This window comes from Styela clava, chromosome 9, assembly GCF_964204865.1.
Source record: "Styela clava chromosome 9, kaStyClav1.hap1.2, whole genome shotgun sequence".
Classification (NCBI taxonomy): domain Eukaryota; kingdom Metazoa; phylum Chordata; class Ascidiacea; order Stolidobranchia; family Styelidae; genus Styela; species Styela clava.
Genome location: NC_135258.1, coordinates 114,443 through 142,374, shown reverse-complemented (window position 1 = coordinate 142,374; position 27,932 = coordinate 114,443). Strand labels below are relative to the sequence as shown.

General features: G+C 37.4%; 2 protein-coding genes across 3 annotated transcripts in view; one reads left to right on the top strand and one right to left on the bottom strand.

Annotated features, from left to right (window-relative positions):
- Window positions 1-53: 53 nt before the first annotated feature.
- Window positions 54-27,908, bottom strand: LOC120339697 (suppressor of fused homolog). 2 transcript variants are annotated; one of them, XM_039407882.2, is made up of 13 exons: window positions 27,891-27,908; window positions 15,861-16,043; window positions 15,250-15,378; window positions 14,235-14,371; window positions 13,596-13,738; window positions 13,009-13,094; window positions 12,693-12,765; window positions 12,262-12,388; window positions 10,289-10,367; window positions 8,556-8,684; window positions 7,558-7,634; window positions 6,598-6,728; window positions 54-1,778 (listed from the first exon to the last, which is right to left on the bottom strand). In XM_039407882.2, the coding sequence occupies exons 2-13, from the start codon at window positions 16,028-16,030 to the stop codon at window positions 1,671-1,673; spliced, it is 1,389 nt and encodes a 462-aa protein (XP_039263816.2). In that variant the 5' UTR covers window positions 16,031-16,043; window positions 27,891-27,908; the 3' UTR covers window positions 54-1,670. The 2 variants fall into 2 exon arrangements, with proteins under 2 accessions (XP_039263816.2, XP_039263815.2); XM_039407881.2 differs by lacking the exon at window positions 27,891-27,908 and adding an exon at window positions 16,163-16,247.
- LOC120339460 (dual adapter for phosphotyrosine and 3-phosphotyrosine and 3-phosphoinositide-like) overlaps window positions 22,873-27,932 on the top strand; it is an 88,133-nt gene continuing 83,073 nt past the window's right edge. Inside the window, exon 1 of the mRNA XM_039407590.2 lies at window positions 22,873-22,889. The gene's annotated coding sequence lies outside the window, so the exon portion shown is untranslated. The remainder of the gene's footprint in view (window positions 22,890-27,932) is intronic.

The window sequence follows — 27,932 nt, the reverse complement described above, 5'->3', positions numbered from 1 at the left end:
CTATTTCCACACAAATAAAGAAGTCTTTTCCCAATTCCCTTAACTCACCAACATCACATTGTAAAATTTATTCAGGCAACATTACTGCACAAAAAAATTAAGTATAAAAAATAATTTGAGGACAAAATACCATAATTAAAAGGTAAAATTATTTGAAGCAGCTAAAGTAACGGCAGTGAATGTAAAATATAAACGAGATGGTAGCTAATATGAGGGAAGAATAATTAATTGAATTAGCTGGTAGAAGAACATATTTTCAGCGGTTCTACTTTCAGCATTGGTATTTTACTTATCATTTTTGGGGGGGGAGGCATGGGAAGAATATAGTTGCTAGCAGTGACAGTAGTTTAATCTGATTTTAATTTTGTGCACCAGGATATAACTCTTTGTGTATCAGTGGGTCCTCATAGGAAGCCTTGTTCAAAAGATAGTAACTAGCAGTGATGGTGGTTTAAAAGAATTGCCATTCTAGCTTCCCTCGATTAAATATCGATTTGTTAAGTTTCCCGATGCTGAATTAATCAAAATGATTGGAAATTTAAATCAAGGACGAAAACTAACCCAAGAAGAGTAGATCCGCTTAACATATTTTTTCGTGGGGGATGAAATGCGATAGCTAATCATATGACAATTGGTCTTTTGTCCAATTACCAGTCCATGTCTGGTATGGAATCATTGGAACAACCTTACATGAATGGGATTCATTCAGGGAAACCGATAAGATAGGCTAGTTGTATGGCGATTCACAGCCTCTCGTTCAGTTACCAGTCTATGTCGGTAAGGGATCATTTGTTTGATTCCGATACATAGACTTGATAATGGGGGAATGGATTGATGCTAGTGACTGCTGGTTATCTAGCGTCATACGGCCAGATGATGTATTGGTGGGATAAAGTGGGAGAGAATTGCAAAGAATAAAATGAAAAAAAAAAGTAACTTCTGAATATTTAGAAAAATACAGACATCGTTTAGTTTCGACTGGTTTTGAAGTCGGATAGATAGTCTTTTAATGCCAGAAAAACAGACTAGACAAAAGGCAGACCGTTCCGAGCCAGACGAACGGTCACTGTTTTATTTCAACTAGACCAGTGGTTCTCAACCTTTTTTTTCTTTCGTGGCCCATTTTTGTTATCCAAAATTCTTGTGGCCCATCAACTTCTTATTACAAGGGGAAAACTACAAAAAAAATCATGATCTTTCAGCGAAAATAGACACTATATTAACTTCATAGTTAGACATGGATTAATTCTCAGTAGCAAAAAACAGCAGTATCATTCATTGGTGCTAAAATAAGAATTGAATATTGTGACATAAATGAAACTAGCAATTTTTAAATAGTTCTGTGGCCCACTGGTTGAGAACCAGTCAGCTAGACAGACAGGTTCTGGTATAACCTAGATAGACAGCCCTTATCTGAGGACGAACATACAAGCTGTTTCGAGCCAGACAGATGTACAGTGATAAAAGCAATACACACTCTGTTTTAATTTAGATTTCTCTATGCTGAAATATGGATTCGAACAATGTAAATTCATCCCCGTGGGTAAGGAAATTGACAAGACGACTTCTTCATAATAAGACTGACAACGGCCACAAGACTGACATCACAATCGACACTAGTGTCACACGTTAGCGAACAGATTCGACAGTCAATGAACCATGAGTCGATGTCACGTCGTAACCTGCGTATATGACATGGGGTCGTCAAAATATCCGTCTTCAAATATTGAAATTCTGAGTTGCCGGTCTGCCCAGTTGAAGTGCTTTGGTAGTTCAACCTGAGAATAAAGACAAATTGAGGGAAACAATAATGATATAAAATATCAAGTGGCTTAACTAAGCTGACACCACATCTTAATAACATTTTCCCAGATGACTGAGCATGACCTGTGATGTCATCAGTTACAGGTGACAGATCATGACCAACCAGCTGTGAAGGTGAAGTAGCTATGTGCTCTTTAGGTGTGGTCACTTTGGTCATGTTTATGGTTATTCACTGATTATACATGGGCATTTACTATTTATATGCTGATACTGAGTAAACACCACAGGTTCAAATACCATGCCCACACCCAGGTTTCATCAAGTAGCTCATTACATAAAAGTACTGAATTGAGTAGGAAATAGCGACTTTGAACATATTTGGGGTCGCAGGTTTAAACTTCAACCAAGGGTGTCAAAGCTGGAAAGCAATGCTGGACAGGATGGATCTCTAAAATCAGTTGCGTCCTACGTATTAATAGCTGCTTGTCTAATGCCTTGTTTAGAGATGAACATGGGCGGTATATAGGGCTGGGCATTTCGAATCGAATAATCGAATCGAATCGAATAGTAAATTATTCGAATCGGTTCAGAGCTAAATTTCGAATCTCCGCCATCTTTTTTTTATCTTTCCGCCAATGGTCGAGGTGAATTCCCCAATTTTTTTTCTCATTGGAGTCATATTTTTTCAACCAAATTCTAACATATGACTATTTTCTGTAGTGAGTTATTCATAAAACGTGTTTGTTATTCTGTGTGAACGCTCAGTAATCTAATCTGGGTTATTTATTTTATGTCTTCAGTAATTCATTTGTTGAGAGGACCAATTACTATAATAAAGTCGCTTACAAATATATATTTTCAAGTATTCGAGATTCGATTCGAAAAAATTATTCGATTCGATTCTGAAATCACAAGGTATTCGAAAATGCCCAGCCCTAGCGGTATAGGAAGCCATGACCTAGTTACGTGAAACACTCATAAAGTTAGAAACCCAGTAATAGTCCCTAATGTCCATACTTTCACTTTAATCGAGTCTTATTTCGATTAGCCGCAGAAATGGAAGAATCTACTATATTTTAATAAGGAAAATATTTCTAATTAGACAGATCAGTGGTTCCCAAACTTTTTTGATCATCGCCCCCCTACAGTAGTTTATACCATTGGTTCCCAACCGCCGGTCCGCGGACCGGTGCCGGTCCGCGAGGCTTTTTTGCCGGTCCGCGAAAAAATTTCGGTGTTTTGTTGTTTTTATACCGAGGACGAGGTCGCGTTGGTTTATTACGCAATTTCTCTTCCGCCGTCATATTGCAACATCTTGGCGCCGAGTAATCATACTTTTCGCTTTTTCGGCTCCGATTCATCTCGAAAGCGCTCCGATCTTTTTACTGAAGACGAGGTCGATTTATTACGCAATTTCTCTTCCGCCGTCATATTGCGACGTCTTTCGCGACATCTTGGCGCCAAGTAATCACACTTTTTGCTCATCGTGAATGCGCTCCATCAAATCTTGCAAGATTCAGAAACCTAAAATTGGGCACGCGTGCCTTTTCTGTTTTGCATGCTTTTCCTGATTAATATGACCATCCAAATAAAACGTTATGCATATTTCTTTGTTCAAACCAAAAAACCATCAAGAAAAGTATAATAATCCAGTAAAATATGGCAGGTGGTCACGAGGAGCGAAAAAAGCTGAGATCTTTTCCAGTATCTTGAGCAGACAAAGTAGGATTTTAAGCCTGGTGCCAAATTACCGACGAATTTGTCATTGTAATGTAAATTCATTCCGTTTGAAGCATCGATCAACTGCAGAGGGATTGATATGACAAACCCAATGAAAAAGCTTGATTCAAATTGTGATTCTACTTTACAGTCCAGATTTAAAAAAGAATCACTGTCACAATTTTGGATATCTCTTGATACCGAATACCCATCGCTAAGTAATCGAGCAATCAAACTGTTGTCCGTATTTTCAACGAGTTACTTCTATTTTTATTACTTATATATAAAAATATTTTCATCACTAGCAAAGCGAAGCAAGGAAATTGGCTGCACGCCGCTGCAGGGCTACGTGTTGCAGAAACTTCCTTGAGGCATCGTTTGCAATCCTATATTGGAAACTAAACAGCAGGAAATTTTCACTAGAGTTAATTACGTTTGTACATGATTTGACATGTACATGTTTTTTATGTGTGCCTTTCTTACGCATAATGGGTGCCCAGCACTGCATTTCATTACGCAAATATTTTTGGCCGTCATATTATTTGATAGTTTTTCTTCGTGTGAGCTGTTTTTAAGTTTGCCTTTTTTGTCTAGACTCTAGATGCATATTGAGTGCCCGACATCGCATTGTATTACGCAAATATATGTTATTCTTTTATGTTCCGGTCATTTCAATTTTTCGCCGGTCCGCGAGTACATTTAATTTAATTTTACCGGTCCGCCAGGGTAGAAAGGTTGGGAACCACTGGTTTATACAACTTCATCGCCCCCCTGCACTACAAAAAAATGTAAAGTCAGAAACGAATATATTACAGACCAAAAAAGAAGACAATTCATAGTTTATAGTGTATTTTAATGAGATGGATGAGCTTGGTGTTCTTCAGCGAGTTTTTTATTATATCTAAAATTACCCCGTTTACTGATAAAAAGGCGATTTCGTTGTTTTGATAGCAATAGTAGCTAGGTTGAAAACCCCCTTTTCACCATATATTAGGTCGGAAATGAAAGAATTCGGGGTTCTACCTCCTCAAAAACCGCCGTGTACTCTTGCCTTATAGCATTTTACTCTCTAAATTCATCCCATTTCACATTAAAATAATGAAAACAAAGTTAATTTTCCATATATTAATGATTTTCGTACATCTAATTCATTCCTACAGCCTGATGACCTGCACCAAAATATTTCGGTAAAATTCATCCCCGATTCCTCATCCTACCACGATCTCCAGTCCACAGAATTAATCAGCCATTTGTTTTTGGATTCATGGACTCGGATGTGGAAGAAGTCGTGACCGACTATAGGCTACGTACGGCCCAGTTGTCGGCAAATTTTATTTCGCTCGCGGGACAAAATTTAGGGTTGCTAGTTTTTTGCGGGTAAGTTAAAAACGGAACAGTGCGCAAAAACTGCGACAATTCGTGAATTCAACTCAGTCGTCTTATTAAAAAATTATTGCAATGACATTTATTGTGACACTGTCATGTTGCTGCATCACGCTTGATAGCTTTACGACGCCAAGATTGGAACATTTTCGATTTGTTCTTTGTAATGTTCATTTTCGGAAATATTTGTTCGCACAAGATACATTCTTAGAAAAATTAAGCAATGACGAATCTCTCGAATAGAATATGAATTTTATTTCCTTTTTGCATTGCAATATATTCGAATATTTACTGCGCTATTGAACCCCTACCAGCCAGGGATGGCCAATACCGAATAATTCACTATTTCGAATACATTCGGAAATATATTTTTTTCGAATAAGAAATTTCGACTACTTCGAAAATAAATTCAAGCTTATCTTATTGTATGGCCTAATTAGCATACAATAAACAATGGGATAACCGTTACCTACAAGCTGGTTACCAGAAAATTTATATTCGCCGATTGCCGTGATATTTTATAGTAGTATGCCCTTTTTATTTTCGTAAGTACGATAGTGCGAATCAACAGATTGTTGAATGGTATGAATTAGAATGATAGTTTGAAACAAATATTCCCTTTTACAGGAACCAACTCGCGAAACACTCTTAAACTAAGTATAGGAAGAATTTTCCGCGGTCAAAGGTCGGGAAAGGTCATTCAGTGAATCGTCCCGGGCCAGATTATTTTACTCCGGCCGTATTTTGACGAGCGATACGCAAACTACCGTACCTTACTGCAAAGACCGGCAATCCTTTTGCATGTGATAATCGCCAACGTAATTCAAGCCTGCGAATGCACACAAAGTACAGAAATAAGTGCACAATGCTCCAAACAAAAACAGGTTTCGTGAAATCGCCCCCCTATCGCCCCCTTCGACTTTTTCGCCCCCCTCTGTATCGTTTTCGCCCACCGGGGGGCGATATCGCCCACTTTGGAATCACTGCTCTAGATGATAGGGTGAGAATACGTTTTTTGCCTGGGATTTTCTGGCAAAGATTTGATTGACAAAAAGCACCTCCACTACATGTTGAGAACAACGGAAATCTTTGTGTTCAACATTGTCATATATTACAACCTGGGCCCAGTAACACATATTCATCTCCCACAAGATTTATGCAGAGCAATTACTGATAAATTTATGTTTGTAAATTTCTAAAGTTCAAATCTTACGCCTAAACAAGCCCCTGTTTAATTGATCACTATATTTTGGTACAGGGCTGATATCTTTCTGGTCCACACACTGGAGGAGTGTTGGATTAAAACCACAGATCTTTAGGCCACTAATATGTGAGGACCTGATGCAAATTGGAAGAACCCGAATCAGAATATCCCGTTCCAAATTGCCAACCCAATTGGTTCTCAACCAATGGGCCATGACCTATTGCTGGGCCACAAACATTTTAAAAATTAAAAGAGTTATTGATAAATTGGTAGTAAATTGTTACTTTAATTGTAGTACAAATGCATCATAATAATGTACTGAGCTACTAAATGGTTATTTTTATACTAATTATGGAAATGAAAGTGTCTAATTTTGTATGAAGAATTCTTTGTCTTTTTGTGTAGTTTTCACCCTTGCATGAGAAAATTAATGGGCCACAGAAGTTTTTGTGCAAGTGGGCCACAAAAGAAAAAGGTTGAGAACTACTGGTCTACACAATACATTGATGGGCAAGGTTGGCACTTACATTATTTGGTGTCGTTAGTTCACTGAGGTCGTCCACCAACTCCTGAGCAAAATCCTCTGGAACTAAGACTTGCAACCAGGGCCCCCTAGCAGCAAACGGTGTCTCTTCAGTCACAAATGCTCCTTCAACTCCTGAAAATGAGAATAAATTACAACGCTAATCATTGTTCATTCATATCAGTGGCGCAGTGTAAATCTCAGTATTAGTATCTTAAGGTTTAAAATCTTTCCGATGGCTTAACCCAGGCTGGGTCGCATTAGCATAGTTAGGGAGGGTTGGGGGTCGGAACCCCCCGCCCCCCCCCCCCCCCCCCCCGTTTTAAAATATAAAAAATAAGATTTTTCTGTATCATACATAGCAATTTTTCATAGCTCGAAAAAACTGTTTAGAGCCACTAGATCAGTGGTCCTCAAACTTTTTGAAAAATCATGCATAACGGTCCACTTTTATTTTTTATGATGACTCGCGGTCCACTAAAGAAATGAAAGCAAATAGCAACGCGGTATATCAAGCATTCATCATGAGATGGGTGCACCTTTTTGGTTCCTGTTAGTTCTTCTACCTTGGGTTCTTTGGATAATGCAACTCTCATATCAGGTCTCATTTTTAAATTACCCCGAGAAAGTTTACAACCAGATGCACACACCTTGCCTAAACAATACGCTCTGATTTACACAAAGTGAAAATAGTCACTTTGAATTAACGGTACTTGGCACGTTCACTAACGTTTGTTACATAATAATGTCTTCAGTAGACCGTGTCGTGCTTTGCAGAAACACTGTAAATGCATGACATCAAAATTTTACTTCAAACCCCCCCCGAACCCCCAAGCGAACGTGAACCCCAGTTTGAGAACCAATGCTCTAGCTGATACTGACCCCTTACTGCTAATGCAAATTTTATAAAAACGCCACGATTCTGAAATAATTGAGGTAAAACTAAGAGCAGCAAACAACTTACCTGTGGCAACTAATGTCACTGCTGTATCACCGTGAACACTTTTGAATGTAAAATGTCTCCCGTGAAGAATTCGACCCCTGTGAGAGAAATAAGTACAATCGCTCAACAAAGCTATATACAAGCACACAATCATAGATGATGATATTTGGATCTTAATCTTCCCATTATGGACTCAATACAATGTACCCTTGGTGAGAATCTGAACTTTCATTTACGATAAATATTGACACATTTTGCTACAACAGCAACTCAGCAAGGCACAAGCAGCTATTGTTATAGGATAGTATTTACATATTTACTAAACGGGAGATCAAAGTTGATAATCACATGGAGAACCACTCACGACCTCTCGCATCCAAGTCGGGTATAGGATTATTTAGCCATTTACTTGTTTTCAAAACCATGGAATTAATGGTGGAGGAAGCCATAACTGACAAGCGGTTACCCTGAGATGACGAGAAGTCCAGAAATCTAATCATATTTAGGAGCTACTGTGATGTAAGGCTTTTTATGCTTTTATGTTTAGAGCTGTATGCTCCTAATTCTGATAAAACAATTGAGAAAGTAGACCAGCACGTACATTGGCCTTACATTTAGAGCATTGGAACCAAATATGTTGGCATTCGAGATCTAAGTATTCAGCAACCGAGCCTCACGATTCACACAGTGGGTGATGAATTAGATAGGCAATAATGAGGCATAAAGATTCAAAATCTACCAATTATCAAAAACAGTAATTTGTTTAATATCAGTGGCTGTTTATGCAGTGCCATGTTTGGGATGGAAAGCGTGAAAAGATGTTATGCAAATGCTATGATTTATGAAGCATAAAGACCTAGAATCTATCAAATAACATTAACTTTGTTTCATATTAGTGTCTGTTTACACAACTCTATGTCTGGGATGGAAGTCATTAAAAGACATCAAGAAAACACCCTTAATTAAAGATTGTTAAGAGACAATACAATTACGCAAAATTCCAAAATAAAGCAAACTACCTGCAAGACAGTGGAAGCAACATTGCGGCTTCTAAGTTGAATTTCAGATGAATTGCATCGAATGTTCGAGTGCAAACCAGTTCGTGAGGAATAACTTGAGATAGACTGTCTTCACTGTCTCGACGATCACTGAAATGATAAGATTCTACATGAGGGGAGTTGTCGGTGTGGAGAAAACAGTTTAGATAAGACAAGTCGAGTCACAAGGTCCATAGTGCCTCGATTTCAAATTCTAGTCAATCACTTGATTAGGTGTAAATGGGGGTTAGTTGAACAAGAGCTTGAGTCACTTTTTGGCTTTGTTACAGTTCGATGAGGAGTGACTCAAGTCAATGTTCCCAGCATCGGAGTAGTTGACACGAATTGTTGAAACAGGGAAGTATTGAGAAATATTTTTGGTTTGATGTAGAGCAAGACTCCTGCATTTAATTTTGTTCTCAAGAAAGTTCCATAAATCTATAAACTTAAAGTTTAACCCTGATCACTGAATCAGTTACACAATGGCAATTACTTTTCTGGGTGGTCCAACTACAGATAATAGACATGGTCACTGAGCTGAAGAATCAAAACTTGATATAAAAAACTATAAGAAAAACAGGGTAATTTACAACCACTAATCTTTATACAATAATAAGAAGCACAGTGCAACAATAGGTTTTTTAGGCCTTTTTTTTATAGATATCTTCAACAAAAATTTATATTCATAAGAATTATAGTCATAATTTCAGCAAACACAAATGGACCGAATGAAACACTTCGCCAGAATTTGCCCACCCCTGATCTAGAGCTATGATTTTTAACAGTTTTCGCACGTTTAGCAAATTTTTCAGTGGATTTTCTTCTCTTGGCCTCGCGGGGTAGCCTTAGTAACCATGAGTGCTAAATGGCAAAGAATAGAAAGAGTACTGGTAGAAATACTAAGGGCAGCGGGGTGTTTAGTGATCAACAGTTGTGGAGGAGGGGCTTTAGTTTTTACAACCCAGCTTATAAAATTAATTATAATCTGTGTAAGCATGATTTAGATTTTTTCATATTCAGCACTCTAGCTCAGGGCTTCTCAACTGGCGGACCGCGGTCCAAATTCGCCCCTTTCGGGTATTCGATTCGGACCGCTCCTAATTTTTTATTTTGGATCATTAGCCCCACTTTTAAAGTTTCCTCTCATCAAATCACTTTTATAGATTTAAATATATATGAAACGAACTATAACGCCATATTGAACAATCTTGATTAGCTAATAATCATTAGTCGACCGAGGAAGTGCGTGTTTAGGAGTGCCAAAATACAATTTCTGTAAAGACCGGGCCCAAATATTTTTGTGTTTTGTATGCGGATCTTTGGTAAAAATAGTTGAGTAGCCCTGCTCTAGCTGGTCAGTTGCCGCGCCATCGCAATCTTTGACCATGCATCTGGACCTGGCTTACACCAGACCTGGACTGGTACATAAGAACTGCTGCGGGGTTGGTTGCAGCATCATTTACCATCAAGTTGATGCTTTTGAAACAAACAACTGGACTCAAATCGGGAGGGCATCCACTTACTAATTGTCAAAGACTCGAAGCAACACAACTACACTAAACTAACTGCCAGTGATTCAACTCAACTTTGAACTCTGTTAACGTGTGGTACACACAAGTCTACTATTTCTGATATGGACCAATGAGCAAACCATGACTAGTCTGTCTCATCAACTTTCCCCATTTTTAAAGTCAAAAATCCAATTGTATACTCACTTATCAATACTGTAGCCATCAATATTCTGCTTTGACTTCTCTAGGCCTTGCAGAAGAGCGTCCTTGATTTGGTTTGAAACTGAAACAGAGGGTTGCAATAAAAGTGAGTAAGGACGTACCAGGCATGCTGGCAATTGTGCAGAAATTATCATTGATCACTTATTAGTAGGGATGGGCAATGTAGAATAATTTACTATTCTAGAATAGTTAAATCGAATCCAGAATACCGAATCCTATTCTATTTTCATACTTATTCAAATAGAAGGAATTTTCCTGATTGCTGGATTTAGATGTCAAAAAATTATAAATGTATTATTTATTTGGAAATGTCCTTAACATTGGATTTGATTTGATACTAAACAGGCATTTACCAGGACAATGAAATCTAAGAATATTACAATATTTTTGCTTTCAATTATTCCAAATGTATGTAATCTCTAAATACTTATATGCTAAATTACGCTTCAAACACTTTAATAGTAGGCGGTTGAATACAAAAATAGATATGAAACGTCATTAAATCATTATTAATGTTATAGAGTGTCGAGTGTACTAAAACACACCCGCTGAGAATTAATTAGATGCAGGACCAGCGTGTGGCCACTGCAACCAATGCGACCGGTGTAAAATATTAAATTTAACCACTATCAAATAAAATCAACTTATTATTCTGTGCGATCAAGTCGTGCAAAACAAGGTTCCCGTAAACGCGATTTCGTAGTTAGTTATTAGTTAACATCATCTAAAGACGAATTCAATTTCTATTATTATCGTTACATATCATTATCTACCCAGACTTGGCCCTACTCAAACTCAATACGTAACTATTTTCGCCAGATGTGGCTTCTTTTTTTTGAGTTTATCGGCGAATAAAATTACTACATACACTCGATCAAACGTGCGTCTATCTTGCACGATAGAAACGGACCGAAAGATATGTAATCTTTTGGGAGTGAAATTTAAATGCGACAGATCGTCGTGTTATGCGATATAACTTAGTATTTCGGAAACTGGTGTAATAAAAGTAATGAAATTATTCCAAAATAATATTTGATTTAATTAAATTAATCGCAAGTAATGTCATAACATTTTACGCCTGGCTTTTGATTTACATGCATCATTTTCTGGGGAAAACTCGCCGGTCGCGGAAAATCATTTACAGTAATGTAAAATGAAGCAAGGCACGCCTGTAAACAATTGAAGATTGTTGCAATCAGATTATCAGAATATCGCCAGTGAGTCGGCACAAATAATTATTATTATTAAACCCTCGCTAGATAACAAAGCAGGAAAACGCAAAAAATGGTGCAATAACGAGTCTTCGTCGTAAGGTGTACTTCACGACTTCTTGTCCAGAATACGCCGATTGAGATTACTGTGTTTGATGTTTACCGATTTTACGGGTTCTTTGCGATTAGGCAAGTTTAATTAAACGAGAGAAATTTCCACGCGAGAAAGAACACTCGCCTTTAATTGATAAAATTAGTAATCCGAAATACAAAAATTGACGCCCGGCGAAAATGGTGCAATAACGAGTCTTCGCCATGAGATGTACTTCGCCGACTTCCGTCCAGAATACGCCGATTGAGATTACAGTGTTTGAAGTTTACCGATTTTACGGGTTCTTTGCCAGCAGACGCAAGTCTAGTTAAACGAGAGAGATTTCCACGCGAAAAAAACGCTCGTCTTTAATTGATATTTAGAAACCCGAAATGCAAAAATCGACGCATGGCGCCGGAGAGGCGGGAACCGAATCCTGTTATCGGATCCTGTTGGATTCGAATACTTTGGGATTCGAATCCTCCGGATTCGGTATTCTATATTGCCCAATGCCCATCCCTACTTATTAGATTGGAATTGTATTGATGGGTCAACATTTGCTGTGCTGTGTAAATGCTGTGTATATGAATCAATAAATTCTGGAAAAACATCAATTGCCAGAAATACAAATATCAGCAACAAACCAATGTTACCTTCTTCTGAGAGTTTAGGAGGCGTGTGTCCATCACTCTCTTGCGCACTCGACTCTGTCCATATGCAGCGAGCACTGACACCACTCAGGTTGGATCCACTAGTGCGAATGCCGTTCTCTACCTCTTCCTAGTGGTGTTAAATATAATTTTAAATATCAGTTTTAGTTTTGTTAGGATATTGAAAAAAAAAACGACCATATTGAGCTGTCTACATTATAGCCTAGTGCATGTAGTATAGCCAGATACTTTGAAACTCAAATTTCTTAAAAAATAGGGTAGGCAGTGCTGAACTGTTAATATTCTGGTGTTTTGAAAAAAATAGTAGTTTATTACATGTATTTAGATATCAGTGAAGCTTTACAGAGCCTTGTCAAGAGCGAAAAACACCGTCATACAGAAATACAATGATATGAACAATTTATTGAACCCACCTGTAAATCTAGGTTTATTTCGAACACTGTTTCTCCCCTTCTCATGTCTGTTACAAGCCATGGGCCTCCAGCTCTGTATGAAATGTAAGGAAATGTTTTAAAATAGGGTTTAGGATTTTCACAAAAACATTGTTTAGCTTAGCGACTGGCGTTATTCCTAACAATGCTGGCATCAAAGATGGACTTGCAAATCTTATAAAAGTAATTTCCACTTTTAATGAGGGTAAGTGACTTTCTTTTAGCAAAATTGCAGCAAAAATGTACATAAATAAAATGCCAACCTAATCTAAAATAAACCTAAAATCGAGAAACTCACACAGGAACTGTTTTTAGCAATTCAATGACACCTGGTCCGTTCCATTGCTGAGCGGCCTGAAGTTCTTCACTGCAGACTCCGACAACCTGTGAAGTGGGATGAACATTGTTTGAAAATACCATAGCTCAGTTATTCAGTAATTTAAAGATGAGTCTCTTTACTTTTGAGTGAGTACATGTGTAATGGACCGGTGTTAATCTATTTGGTTGTAGTAGAAGCCTGGGACATTGCTCAGAGTTGAGTTTCCAGGAATGAGTTAATGCACCCCCATAATTTTACATCTTTTCAGGAAAAGGATTTTCATATATCCCAAATGAAAGCTCAAACAAATTAATCATATGCCGTAACATGGCAAGTTTAAATGTGGAATGTCGGACTTCTACGATGTACTTTGGTTATTTTTAACCCAAGTAACTGGCACAATAAATACAAATGTTTCGAATGACCTTTGTGGATTCGCTAAACTTCAGGGTGCACCAAACCCCAGAGGCTTATTGAACCAATGTTAAGAAACCCCACCCTAGATGCAAAGTTTGAGAAACCAAGCAGAACAAACAGCCACAATAAATTAAGATAAAATCTATTACCTGTATAAATGACACAGTTCCGAGAGGGGTCGTAACCATTGGCAACTGAGGGTCGTCTGTCATTAGCATATGAGTGATCCGGGATTCAGAGTTGTCTAACGGCGCATGCCATGACACATGATCTCCACTGAATAGAGAATTTTCTGGAAAAAAATATAATAATATTATCCTTTTTTTTAATGTCCGAAACCATGACAACAAGCTTGATAAAAAGTGAGGCCACATGCAACAACAGTAAATGAGACTCATATCTGAGCAAAGTTACAGGCACTCACTCAGAAGTAAATAGGACTCATTTCTGAGCAAAGTTACAGGCACTTACTCAGAAGTAAGTAAGACTCATGTCTGAGCAAAGTTACACACACACATTTAGAAGTAAAAGAGACTTATCTATGACCAAAGTTACGTGCACTCACTCAGAAATAAAGAAGACTCATTTCTGAGCAAAGTTACAGCATGACAACCAAAATTCAAGACATGCTGAAGTCATGGGTGAACACTGTACTGGAACTATAGAAATATGGTGGCGATTGACACAAATGGTCCAATCAAAGAAGCAGGGTGTTCATGCGTTTCATTTCTCATTAACTAAGCTCCAGTAAATGCTGGTCCACACAATACTTATAGTAACCATTTTACCTGACTGGAAGACATATCTTCCCAGAGCCTGTAGCAACTCAGCAGGCCATGTAGGGGGCCCAGTCTCACCCGGTTCACGTTTCAGTCTCATTGTTAATTCAAACCCGAAACCACTCGGCATGTTCGGTGTGGCAGTCCTGATAAAAGAATAAAAAAGTATCGTTCTGAGAAATAAAGGTGAGGAGCTGGAGACAAGCATACTGTGATAGATGGATCTGGAGCTACCAGAAAATTTGATGGATCCAGACCAAAACAATCTAATTACTTTTTATAATTTTCTATTACTACATACAAATAATAGAATCTATTATCAAATTTTTTCAATGCATGGTTTCTAATATCAATTCAAAAGTTTTTTGAGTCCTACTGTCGCAAAACTTCATTTGAGATGATTATCCATAGCAGAAGTCACACCAAAAATTCTCTAAGGTTATTAAAGATTCTTAGCAGGAGCCACAGCTCGAATATGCTACAGTGAAGCCATACTGATTTTAAACTAGCTATCTGAAGTGGTTATATCTGAGGAGAAATACCCACATTCCGCTGCAGAGCTGTTTCAACTGTGATTTGTCTGGGCGATGCTATACAAAGTTTGTTTTTTGTGTTTTAGTCAAGTCAGGAATGTGCAAAAGACATTCTCAAAATCTTTTTTGCGAAGGGCCACATCTAGTAAGTTACTTCTAATTTTTTTAAAGGGCTGTACCACATAGTAACCTTCAGTTAATTAGATTTGTCCTGACATTGTTGAACCGCTGAGGAAAAAAAGCTGAAAATATTTTAATATAATATAAAAAAGATTGAATGGAAATCTAAATCTAAAACAATTTCACAACTTTCTCCAAGAGCAGGCAGGGGAGCCGCACAAGATGCTTAGGTGCCCATCTCTAGGTTAAGATCTCTAGCAATATTCTCCATTATTACGAAAAAACTGTCACAACAGGTCAAAATATTCAAAGTGCCACACGGATAAGCATAACGTAGCTTTAACCTTCAAAATATCCGTTAATAATCTTACGGGTGTACTCTGCCATCTCCATGCAGATCTGAAAAACCGAACGTGACGTAATGCCAATGCTCTGGGACTTCCTTGCTGCCTTTGTTATGGTACATTGAAATATAGTCAAGAGGATCTGGCCCTCCAAGCCTGTAACAATAAGGATGATATATTAGTTCAACGGCTGCATATCCATGAACATACAAAAAAGAAAAGAGCATATACGATTAGTTGAGGTTATTTGTTTTAGATGTGTAGACTTGGAGGAAAAAGGTGGAGGTGGTAGCGTGAATCCCCCTGAGAAGAGTTAAGCAACCCTCTTAGATGCACCTAATTATTTCCCATGTGTGTTAAACACACCCATAAAGAGTAATCATCTTTATGATGGCATGTATCTGATGCTTAGAAAGGTGCACCAACTATCTGGTTTTAAGACCATCACTATTCAGGAGCAAAGAACACTTTCAAAGTTTATTTTAATTGATATCTTAAAAAATTCAACTTCCTGAATTATTGAGTTAGTTTCATAGAAGATCTTCTGGCCACTTTTAACTAGTAAATGTTTCGACTTCCATCAATTCATGTCCAAGGACTTCTTTGAGGAAAAGATGAGAAGTAGAAACTCTGCTCACCAGTATTTCATGACCGCAGTGACTTGCAGAGGGTTCGGTTGCTCTGGATAAACTTTTTTACAGGCCTGATATATGGCATCTAATCCTGGTGGTGGAGTGGGTGCCGAGGCCCGAGTTGGGATTGGTGGTATGATGCCACGAGTTGTGGCACCACCTGGTATTGACTTCATTATACTGTGCTAACTGTAGGAAAATATAAAATAAATGAGATTAGAATCTACATATTTATCCCTTTTGGGGGGGGGGGGGCTATGAGACGACTTACTCAAGTGGCAAACCATGACAAATGGAGATAATAATACCTATGGTCATCGGTCTCAAATGCTTAGGCTGGTGGCAAGCAAGTTGGCAATACATGCTGTTCCTAGTTACTATTATGTATTGCCTGAAAAACTGTGAAAAAAACGAATGCTGATGAACGAATGATCTATAAACAAAAAAGGAATTATTTTGATAGCTACTGAAATCATGTAGATGAAGCATGCACTGGTGAATACCAATTAACATACGACTTCAAGAAGATCATATCAATACAGCTACGAGGTTGTGGAATACTCCATTCAAAAATATTATTCTCAGGCTTTGCATAAGCAATATTGAAACAATACAAAGCTAGCTGCTCTTTTACATTTAAAACAACAAGGAAAATATATCAGACAAGGGTATCTAATTCACTATCAGATTTCAAAATATGCAACTGAAGCACAGAAATGAATTAAAGCAATTAATACTTAATATCTCATCTAATTCCTAGAGCCTCGTTCAAAGACAATGTCTGAAAAAATTGTTACATCGTAAAACTGCTCAGAGACTAAACAAACTGGTTCAGAGCCTCAGAATGAACGAACGAACGCTGCTTTCACTGATACAGACTAGAACAAAAGGCGAAATAATAACTATTCTCCTTAAAGAATAAATAGGGCCATGAATCAATAGTCGATCCTATTTATGCAGAGCTTAAAATAAACACATAATTACATTGATGAATAGTTAATCAAACAGCAATTGTCTGACGTATTTTGGAATTACTTGGGCTAATACATCATGAATTATCAAATGAATAATGATGTGTATCTGGCTAGAATAAATCTTTGATTAGAAATGCCAAGATGCTGCTGTATTGCTTCCTTCGTCATGGAAAATCAATTGAGAATATCTAATCAGAAAATCTCTATTACCGAAAATACATACACACAAATGGCTGGTATCCAATCAAAGTTTAAAATGATATTCTATAAAAAGTTGAGAGTTTTTAAATCAAATTATAGATTTCCCCCTTTTTCTGAAAACTGTTTTCTCGTCAGGTTTCACCCATGATTTGAGTTTGAGCCATTGTAATGGTTCTACTTTCATAATACTTTCGATAAACAGCAAACATAATAGAAATTCCAAAACACAATTCGATTCAGACTCCTCACAGACCACCCAACTAGTGAGCGAAGCTTGAATACCAGACAATTCACACTTCAGTGAACATGGGTCTTGTAGCATGTTATGTAGAGATCAAGCATGATTTATAGCCCAAAATGTTTATTAATGAATGGCCAAGTATAAAAAGATGACGAATAATGTGATTTATGAATGGCCAAGTACAACCAGATGACAAATAGTGTTATTTGTGAATGGCCAAGTACAAGTAGATGAAGAATAATGTCATTTATGAATGACCCATATAATATATTGATTAAATTAATTCAAGATTGCACCTCTATGCTGGGTTAGTTCATGTTATTGATCATTTTGTAATTTGTTTCCTTGGTTGTTGTTTATCTTATGATAGAATAAATCAGAATACTCTTCCATTATAGAACCAAGAATCATTTTTTGATTAGGTATATCTCAGGTTGTGTCAATATCTAGTATTGTTTTGTATCTTTCTCCCTAACTCTGTAATTCCAACCCAACTTTTTTCAATAATCTGTATGTAAACTTGCATATTTTCAGATTGGTTAAATTTACTCCCAAATACTAATTATATCCAGTCATACTGACAGTACATTGTGCTTGTCTTCAATCTGAACCATTTTGTGAGTAATTTCAGTATTGTATAAAAATGTACCACGGATTATTGAAAAGCTTTTGTGAGATTTTTTCTGATAAACACTACCTACATATTTTCCTTGAAACTGCCACTTCATATACACACACACACAATATACCCAAAAAGCAAGGGAGACCACCCAGAGGTTAATAAGTACTTTCACCACATCATTAGTGTTTCAACTTTCCTTTGTTATATTTCGGAAACTGGAACATAAAATAGGACAATGAGAAAATGACATTCCCGACAAAAATATTACAACTTGTCTCAATTGAAATCGAGACAAATTTCAAAACAAAAACAGAGTTGGGGCAAACGCTACATCCACACAAAACTTTCATAATATGATCAAAAAAGCTTTCATTTAATATCTGTAAAGTGTTAAAAAATAAAACCATTAATCATCCCTCCTTTCTCGCATTCCCAAACTTATTAAAAAACTGCACGGATTCTATCCTATTCTTACCCAATATACATTTAAAAATATTGTTTCAGAATTCAGACTCTCTTTGAATATAAATTCTATGTGTTATTGTTAGGCATGGCCAATTTAGAATATTATTCTCATATTAAAAAATGTTATTGAAATTGTTTTGGCCATCCCACACTATTTCTTCTCATTTTCCTGCATTCCCAAATTGTTGAACATACCAGTGGTCCCTAACCGTTTTCTTAAATTCCTATTTTTCGCTTATTTTGAAACTCTATTCCTACCTTACTATGCATAAAACTACTTGATATATTCATTCTTTAATGCATTCTTTACAAGTGTTGTGTGCGAGTTGTACCCTCGTTTTTGTACAGTTCAAATAGTTTATCGTGTGCGAATAAATATTAGTGAAGAAAACAAGCAATACTGCAAAAAAAACAATAAAATTCCATTCTAAAATATACATTGTCTTCTGTTGTATCTTTACTGAACTTGTCACAACTAATAATAGGTTCCATATTTGAGAAAATTTCATAAGTAAGTAAGTTCTGTGTGCGACTCAACTTCAGTTTGCTGAATTCCTTTTAACAAAATTCCCCTGCGCCCCCTCCCATAAGCTTTGGGTTTAAGCTAGAATCACCTTTATTTGAAAAACATAATCCCGGTAAGAAGGGTGACAAACCCTGATTGCACCCTGACAAAATATAACTGAGAATGTAGTGAAAATGAAAGCCAAGAGTTCAGAGAACTTCAGTTATGTTGAATCCACTACCCCAAATGTGTTTTCCTGACTTGAGCAAGTCTCAAATCAATCAATTGCAATGGGTGCTCTGGAAGTGTGTGTACCAATATTGAGGTAACTAATTTTGATTGTCTATTTTACATTAAGTTGTGTGAAAGGATGAAAGCTTATGGGCATGAGGTATATTCACTTGACTAACACAGACAGTCCCCGATCTCGTAATAGAACTGAAATAAGGAAAATTGGGATGAAATTATGGCCTAACCTTAACCTGGTACAAATACTACAGGAGTACCGTCTAATGCATAGGTTCTCAAAGTGCTCCGTACGGAGCCCCAGGGCTCCGCGAGAGAAACCCAGGGGCTCCGCGAGCTATTGGATTACTTTTCAAAATACTGACTAGTTTTGTAACTGTTTTAATAAGAAGCAATAACAGCTTTGATAAAATCTGACAACAAAATAGCCTCGAAATATGGCAAAGAGGCGGAATTAAAAAATGACATTATTTATAAGCAGGAGCGCAGCCAGGATTCTTAAGAGGGTGGTGGTTCAAAATTGGAATCGGAAATTTCCGCGCAACATTCTTCGCGGAAAAAAAAAAGGGGATAACGAGATTTCTATTGCGTAAAATATTTAATCCATGACCGATGCGAGCATTTAACGAACAATTGAAATTTATTTTATTGCATTCGGCTCCGTCGGTAGTTTCAGAATGAAAAAAAAGGTACATCGCGGAGCGCGCACAATTGATTGCGTGCGGCTCCGTCGGTTGTTTCATAATGGGGGAAAAGGTACATCGCGCGCACAATTGACTCTGTTTCGATTTCGCAGTTACTACGATGAAAACCTAACATAACACCAATTTTTGTGATTTACAATGTCTATAAATACGTTTCCAATCTGAGGTGAGTCTGCTGAAACCAAACCTGTGATCTTCCATTTTAAGTTTTAGTTTTATTATTTTAGAATGCCGCTTTTCAATCAAGAAATTTGAGTTGCGGATTTATCTCTTTATTAATTATTATTTTTAGCATTTCGTAACGATGACTATAATATGGTAACATGTTTTTCACATTGAACTCATAATTCCCCACGAGAACAAAAAAGCGAATAACGTCGTCATTGTGTAACTATACATGTATATATATGCCGAGGGAAAGTTTTGATTTAGGGAGAATAAACACCGGCGTAGAGATGTTAAAAGGTTCAAAGACACGCCATGCTGACGAAAAAAAATCGGCGATTGTAACAAAATGCAATTGCGCACGTTATTAGCGGCCTTTTAAGTCTTCCAAAAATGTCAAAAGGGAAAAGATTCGACCCCTTATTTATTAATATGTTTGTCAAGTGTCAAATTTACAGCTTTAGTGTATATATAATTTATGTTTGAAATTTAGATTTATTTATGACTTGTATTAACCCTAAGGTTCAGCATTTAAATTAAGTAAAGTACTTTTAACTTGCTCAGGAATATTAATCTGAAAGTAACAACTTTAACATTTATTTTGGGGCTCCGTGAATAATAGTCAACCTTTCCAAGGGCTCCGCAACACCAAAAGTTTGAGAACCCCTGGTCTAATGCACTAACACAATCTCATCATTCTAGTGGTCGCTTATAAATTTACAAAGAGTCTCCTCAACCTATGAGTGAGAGCAGGTATTATATTAGTTTTGCCCAAATAATTCAGAAATTAAAAAAATAATTATCCATCGTAAAATTCAAATCTTATAATGACCTATATCCATAACAACACGATACCGGCCTCTAATCTTTTCCACTAGTATCAGCGACGTATGTTATTACTAACATTAAGCCTCGAGCTATTTTGAACAAGACCACCTGGGTAGGATTTCAATTTATTGAACACGAAGCGATTATTTTACCGAATTCTTTTTGTAGTTTGCAAAATTCGATTTTCTCTGCAGCTAATGGCCCTAACTACAAATTTTTGAACAAAGATGTAAGAAGTTGCCAAGAAGCCAATTCAAACTCTGCCTATATTAGTCCTGTAGAACCTCATATTTCACCCAAAATTGTTTTATTCATGAGAACTTATGTTGACATTTGACCTTCATAGCCATACGCTCTGCTTTCTGAGACTTCATATTATGACTGAGAACTAGAGCAGTCATTGACACATCACAGCATTATGAGAAACGATTTCTGAATAGACAAATGATATCCCCTCTGAGCACGGCTCTGTGCGAGCAGCAAGTTTAAATCCCATGCCCACACTTCAACCAAAGTGTAGTGATTTCACTGATTTGTAAAGAAAATGCAAAACCAAAAGGATTCCAATTATTCGTAGCTCTTTATATATCATTAAACATCATCAATCAATGGATACTGTTCGGTTGTCCGTCATATGGAATGACATGAAATATAAAGGTATTTTTGGATAGAATAGGATTTACATATTTATCCCAGGGGAAGCCGATAAGACAACTTAATTGTATGACAAACCACGACCTCTTGCCCGGTTACCAGTCTATGTCCCATATGAGATTAGTTAGCCAGTTATTTGTTTTTAAATGCACAGTGGAAGGAAGCCGTAACTAGCAGTTACGTGAACAACCCTACGTCAGCGAAGAGTCCAACAATCCTCTCGCACATAGCCATCTCGACTGAGATTCGAACTTATAAAGTGTGAACCCGCGAAGGATAATCAAGGGTGGTGAGCGTATTCCACACTTCCGAGCCTCATCAAGATCACAATTTCTTCCTCACGCTAACCCTTCCATAACTGATCCTGAAGTTGAGAGCAGCGGTTCTGCCAGTACAGTTTGGGGGGGGGGGGGTCGGCAAGATTTGATTCAAATCTGGGTGTATATAATATTCAAGTATACTTGAATGCCTGTTAGGTTTGCATAGGGCAACTATCGCTTAGGGGTTGCTCGAGCCTCTGGAATGTTTCATTGGGGTTCAACTCCACAAAAAGGTTTAAAATCACAGAGGTAGACAGATGGGGTAGGATAATACATTGTCATCACCCCACTAATATGTTTTACTTGATTTTGTCCATCTTAGGTTCAGATAAGTTGGGTTTCGATTCTACATATCTCAGGCTAAGTTTGAGTACTATCGTATCATTGCCCCAACAGATCGTATCTGATCAGATTCCTTTGATTTTGGTTCAACAAAGTTCTAACAATAACATAAACAGACAGAAGTGGTGCAACACCTATCCTAACAAAACGGAAGCAATAATATACAACCTAACCAATCTAATAACTCAACCAAATCAACCCAACAGAGCATGCATGTGACATATCTCCAACTTACTAACAATAACAAAGAGAAAGTGATGCAACACCCTAACAAAACAGAATTAATAAACCCCAAACTTACGACCTAATAGAAGTGGATGGCGACAATGTGTACATTTATTTATCTCAGAATGTAACATCATCCCCATAATACATAACATAGCAAAAAAGATTTACAAACAGAGTAACTACAGAACTATAGCAATTTACTTCCCATTTTCGCTACTATGTCATTATTTAGCTATTCGGTCTATTGCAACACAACTAAGTCAGTAAGTGTCTGTTCTACTTTCTTTGATTCTGTTTACCTCAGGTTGGAATGAGTTAACTTTGAACAAAATATTGAAAAACAGAAAACAGACAGAGAAAAGTGAGAAATTACCTAAGCTCATACATGTTATAAATGATGAAGTCGTTTTCAAATACACCAGAGAAGACAATGATGTACAATAACAAAGAAACATGAGCAATTAACCGAATAACCGAATTTGTGTAATACACTATTGTCTCTTCACTTTTCCACAATTTGGGGTATTTGGTTGTATTAAGGTACCATTATAACGGATAACTCACTTTCCTAAAGTATGGAATTTATTTATTATAAACGATGATGGTACCTGCAATATACGCACATATAATACATGATCGTTAGTTATTATGCGCGCTATTATTCTGGCTAATTCTGACAGACACTTGATCCTTAGAATTTGTCCAGCGCACGTCTTTCTCACAAAACAGTCTCTGTATAATGATAACACGCCGACGTCAAGCGTTAGTCACTCCGCTGTGTAAACTAAAACTGTCGAGCGAGGCACGCAAAGATTACCGCACTACACCGGACCACCCGTGTCGCCGTTATTCATCGGCTTTTTCGTCAATTTTTATGTTTTTCTCTTTAAGCGATGTCGTTTCTCTCTCTCTCGTATCGATTCAAAAAAGCATTTTTGTGGTCAACCTTCTCAAGTAACCGTTTCGTTACTGTCGGTAAAACGTACTAACCCTCTGAGCTCGCCTATTGATTTAACCCTTTGTCCGCTGCATGTGCTATTTGGAATGAATTGCACGCAATCTGATTACAAAGTGAAACGCCCGAGTAATGACCGCCGTCAATATTCATGTTTATTTGTTCGTATGTGTGACTTGTTTCCATTTCTTCTTCGTGGAGTGAACGCGTTTTCTTTTCGGGGTTAAATACGTTTTAATATATTTTTGAGGTTTTGTTAACTTCCCAGATTTTCCGCCCTAATCTTTTGTGTATATATCATGTTTATTTTGATTTTGCGAATAAATCGGAATAAAATAAATTCATCTATAATTCGAAAAACAACACATTGACAGAAACTCAGTCAAGCTTCCAAAAATTCGAATGAGGTTTTAAAGCTTGCAATATGCCCGCATGACTATGACTAAATGTACTACATGGGTATTTTGGCTATAAGCCATGAAATATTGGTGCCGCGACGTATAAAGACTTTGGGCTTTTTAGTTTAGGAGCTATAGCATCCAAGCCCACAAATGAAGGACAATTTTTGTCGAATGTTAGCAAATACATTCAGTTATTTATGAACCGAATGTTTGTTTGTGAAGACTCGCGATTTTGAAATTTCCTTTTAATTCGATTTAAAAAATGCCCCACGATATCTAAACAAAGCACGAATGAAATCTGTTGATATTGATTTTAGAACGTTCACCTTCGAACGGCTTTATGTGGTTTAACTTTAAACAAAATATTAATAGCAGTGAAATATAGTTAAATTATTCGAACAAACACGTTAAATGTTACTTAGTAATTACTAGCTATATGTACCCACAATTATTCGTCAAATTTTGTTCTGTTTGTATTGAGTTGGAAAAAAATAATGGAAAGGTCTACTTTTTTGTATCGTATCGCCTGACGATGGGTCGCCTGAAAATCCTCTCAAATCGATTTATTTATTTAAAATAAGAGTAGTTTACAGTTATTCAGGAGTTTATTTTCTAGTTAATTTTGTTGTTTGTTTTGTATTTTGTATGAGTGTTGCTCGGTAGTAATTGTATATGTGGGAAATATAAAAGCATAAAAACTCGACATCTATTTTGCTTATGTAAAGCCACACAACTACATGCCGTTTAGTGGGTCGCGAGATTTTACAGATTTTTTTTAATTGGGCCGCTTGAAATAAAGGTTGGGAACCGACTGTATAAATGATAAGGCCGTACTTTGCCACTTTGGGTTGGGGTCTCGCAAGTAGCGCCGACCATACTTATGATCTTTAACTGCTAGTAAGTTGTAAACTGCTTGTCTGAAGAAGTCTAATTTTGGTCAGACGAAACGTTACAGAAATACAGTTGTGTTAGTGTGCAGCAGGACTCTTGAATTGCGTAATAGTATGGTAGTTTTATTCCTGCTACAGCATCCTTGCATTATACGGATCCACCAACGCTAGAGCAAAGGCATTGAGGAAGGATTGTGAGTTAGTCTTGATTAACTTCTATTGATGGTCATTTAAAATACCGTTGGGCTTGTGGATTCACGCATGCTAGGCCCACGGCCAATTCTCATGCCATGCATGCCTGGTTGTTTTAATTATTGAAGCGAAATTTCATGTGATAGGTGGCTAATATAGTGGCTATATAGTAATGATATTGGGCATCATTTCGCGATCTATGTTTCTTCGAATTTGTTCACGATAATGCATACGAGCCTCGGTTTCTGTTGAAGCAGTGGTTTTCAAACTTTTTATGTCGTGCCTCCTTTTAGGATTTCCCGAGTCCCGCCTCAAAAACAACTAGCTAACAATGGGCAACAAATAACAGATAGTAAGGCGAAAGTGTGTTTTCTTAAAAAACACGTTGAAAATACGTGGATGGAACGTAAATATCCAAAATAACATCATTATACGCATAGATAATATATTGGACTCAGCTACATAAGCTATGCCAGTGGTTCCCAAACTGTGGGTCTGTCCCAAACTGTGAAGATTTTCCGGGGTCGACTAATTTCTGTCAAACATCTCATACAAGTGAATAGAAAATTTGGGCCTATCTTTGGGTTTTTCAGCAATAACTCGACCATTTAGTGTCCAAATATTAATAAATGTAATTGAGTGAAAGTGTTACGAGTGCCAATAATATTTTGCTTTTTATAGTTTTTTTGATAATGTGACATCCAAATAAGTTGACCCTCTGGTACGCAAATAGGATTTTTGCATGCGAGAAATTATGTTGGTCTGTTATTTTGTACCAGTGTAGCCGCTTGGTTATCGAAAATATGATGCAAAGTTGCTTCATTTGGCGATTGAGCCTTGATTAAATGTTTGACAAGTATGGTATGGATTGCCAGGCGGTGCCTTGGCTGCATGGGTAATTACACTTTAGGTTTCGATCAGTTGCGAAAGCGCTTTGGTAATTCGCGCACGTGTCCAAAATCTACGAGCAGGCTACGTGTTTTGTCCACATCGCCCCAGAAAAATGTGAACATTTTCGTACTGCAATATTACGTATTTACCCACATGTGGCCCGCAGCTCCATTATCTGTGGCCCGCGTCGCATTCGGAAAGCAATCAAGAAATCGCATTTGGTGTTGTTTCGTCATAGAATTAACGTAAAAAATCATTTGACATATTGTTGCATCACTAATGTCACTAAATTGACTAGTGTTATGCCTAGCTATTAATGGAGCAATATGTAATATGTTAACATTGAAATAAAAATAATAAATACACTGTTGGATTATACCAAATGAGATTTTGAATTTATGTATATTCAGGAGCAATCTTACTATTTCCGAAGTATCGCAGGACAAACAGTTGGTGCCGCAGAAACCCAATCGTATCATATTCTTAACCATTGCAATATGACTAGCCAAGCAAAATAGCGGTTCTTTGAACGTTTCTTTCTTGGCGGTGAAAGTGAACTCTGCCATGGCCTGTGGCGACATCCTGCAGTCACACCGTGTAAGACCACACAGATCGAGTAATTTAGTTGTTTTTGTCTCAAGCGGCTAATAGCGCCCCACGCGTAGGAAGTGCCTGCTGATGTTTGTTTTTCGACCATATTCGAAATGCGTTTTGTAACAAAAAGAATATGTAATAAAGTAATAAGACATTTCAGCGTAAAGAAGAGGCGAAAGAACAATACCGGTTACCGACTAGAGACCCCTTCAATAAAATCTCTAACAGAAATTAATACAAAAGTAAAAGAAACACCGAACAATAAATTCAAAGAGATTGGGTTAAATTGTGTCACGACGAGCTGATTGGTTACACCCGAAAAGCGTTTTTGTTTTTGGATTAACAAGTTGTTGAATTACTTTTAACTTTGTTCTTAAGACAAACGGGATTTGATTTCAACGAGATTTCAGTTTATTAGGTTTGGAAAATATTGCCTTATTTCGCGGAAACCATTATGTATAAATATTGGTATGTAGCAGTTTTTTTTAATGAGAAAGAGATCTTACAAATGACGTTTTAACTAACCTAAATAACTCGCCAAGTCAAGGTCGTAAGAACTCGATAAGAAATTGAGCATGAATGAAGCCAGCCAGGGAGAGGGTACTTTTAAAAAGTATCGACATTGATTATTCGAGTGTCGCATCGACATTGCGTCGCCTTGTTCTATTGCATCTAACACGCTACTAAGTATACTGGAGTACGAGTTGGGCTAAAGCCTTGCCTTCTGATGTACCGCTATCTAACCTGCCTTCTGATGTACCCCTGTGTAACCTGTCTGCTGATGTACCCCTATCTAACCTGTCTGCTGATGTACCCCTATCTAACCTGTCTGCTGATGTACCCAGTGGTGGGATTCAAATTTTTTGTCAGCCGGCTCCATCACACAAGTCATATTTTTTGAGCCGGTTATGTTACAAAAAGTCATTGACGATAACCGGTAATGCTAACCGGTTCGCTGATCTCAAAAAAATCCGTGAGACGGTTCTATAGAACCGGTGCGAAACGGCTGAATCCCACCACTAGATTTACCTCTATCCAACCTGCTCTCTGATGTACCTCTATCTAACCTGCTCGCTGATGTACCCCTATCTAACCTACCGTGAAATCAGCGACAATAATGGATGCACATCGGATCTTGGATAATGTACAGAAACTAAAGATTTCCAGGCGCCTGTTCACTAAACGCCGTAAGTACTTCTAGTTGGCGTGGCACACACATTTTTGCATATGTCATCCCTAACCCAAACTTGTCTACGTCATCCCAAAAGTATGTCACTACGACGTCACAATCACGTCATAGCGCTTGCCGAAGAAAAGCTACTATCGCTCGAAATGGCATTTCCGCCGACGATAACGAACTCGCTCACGCCAGCGATCTGTCTCATATCAGAGAAATAGCTTGCTTGATTTCGGGTGATCGTCTGCGCATTTTAGACGGCAATCCGTGTACTTTGTAACGACGGAATTTTTGAATGACGTAGTCAGGTGAGGGTTAGAAATGACGGGTATGCGAAAATGGCTACGCCAACTAGAAGTACTTGACGGCGTTTAGTGAACTAGTCCGGAATTCTAAATAATTTTTAAATTACAGAGTTAATAATATAAAAGCCATTCCTACCCTTCACAATACTTCTGAATAAGAGTGAAACCTTCGAACTGC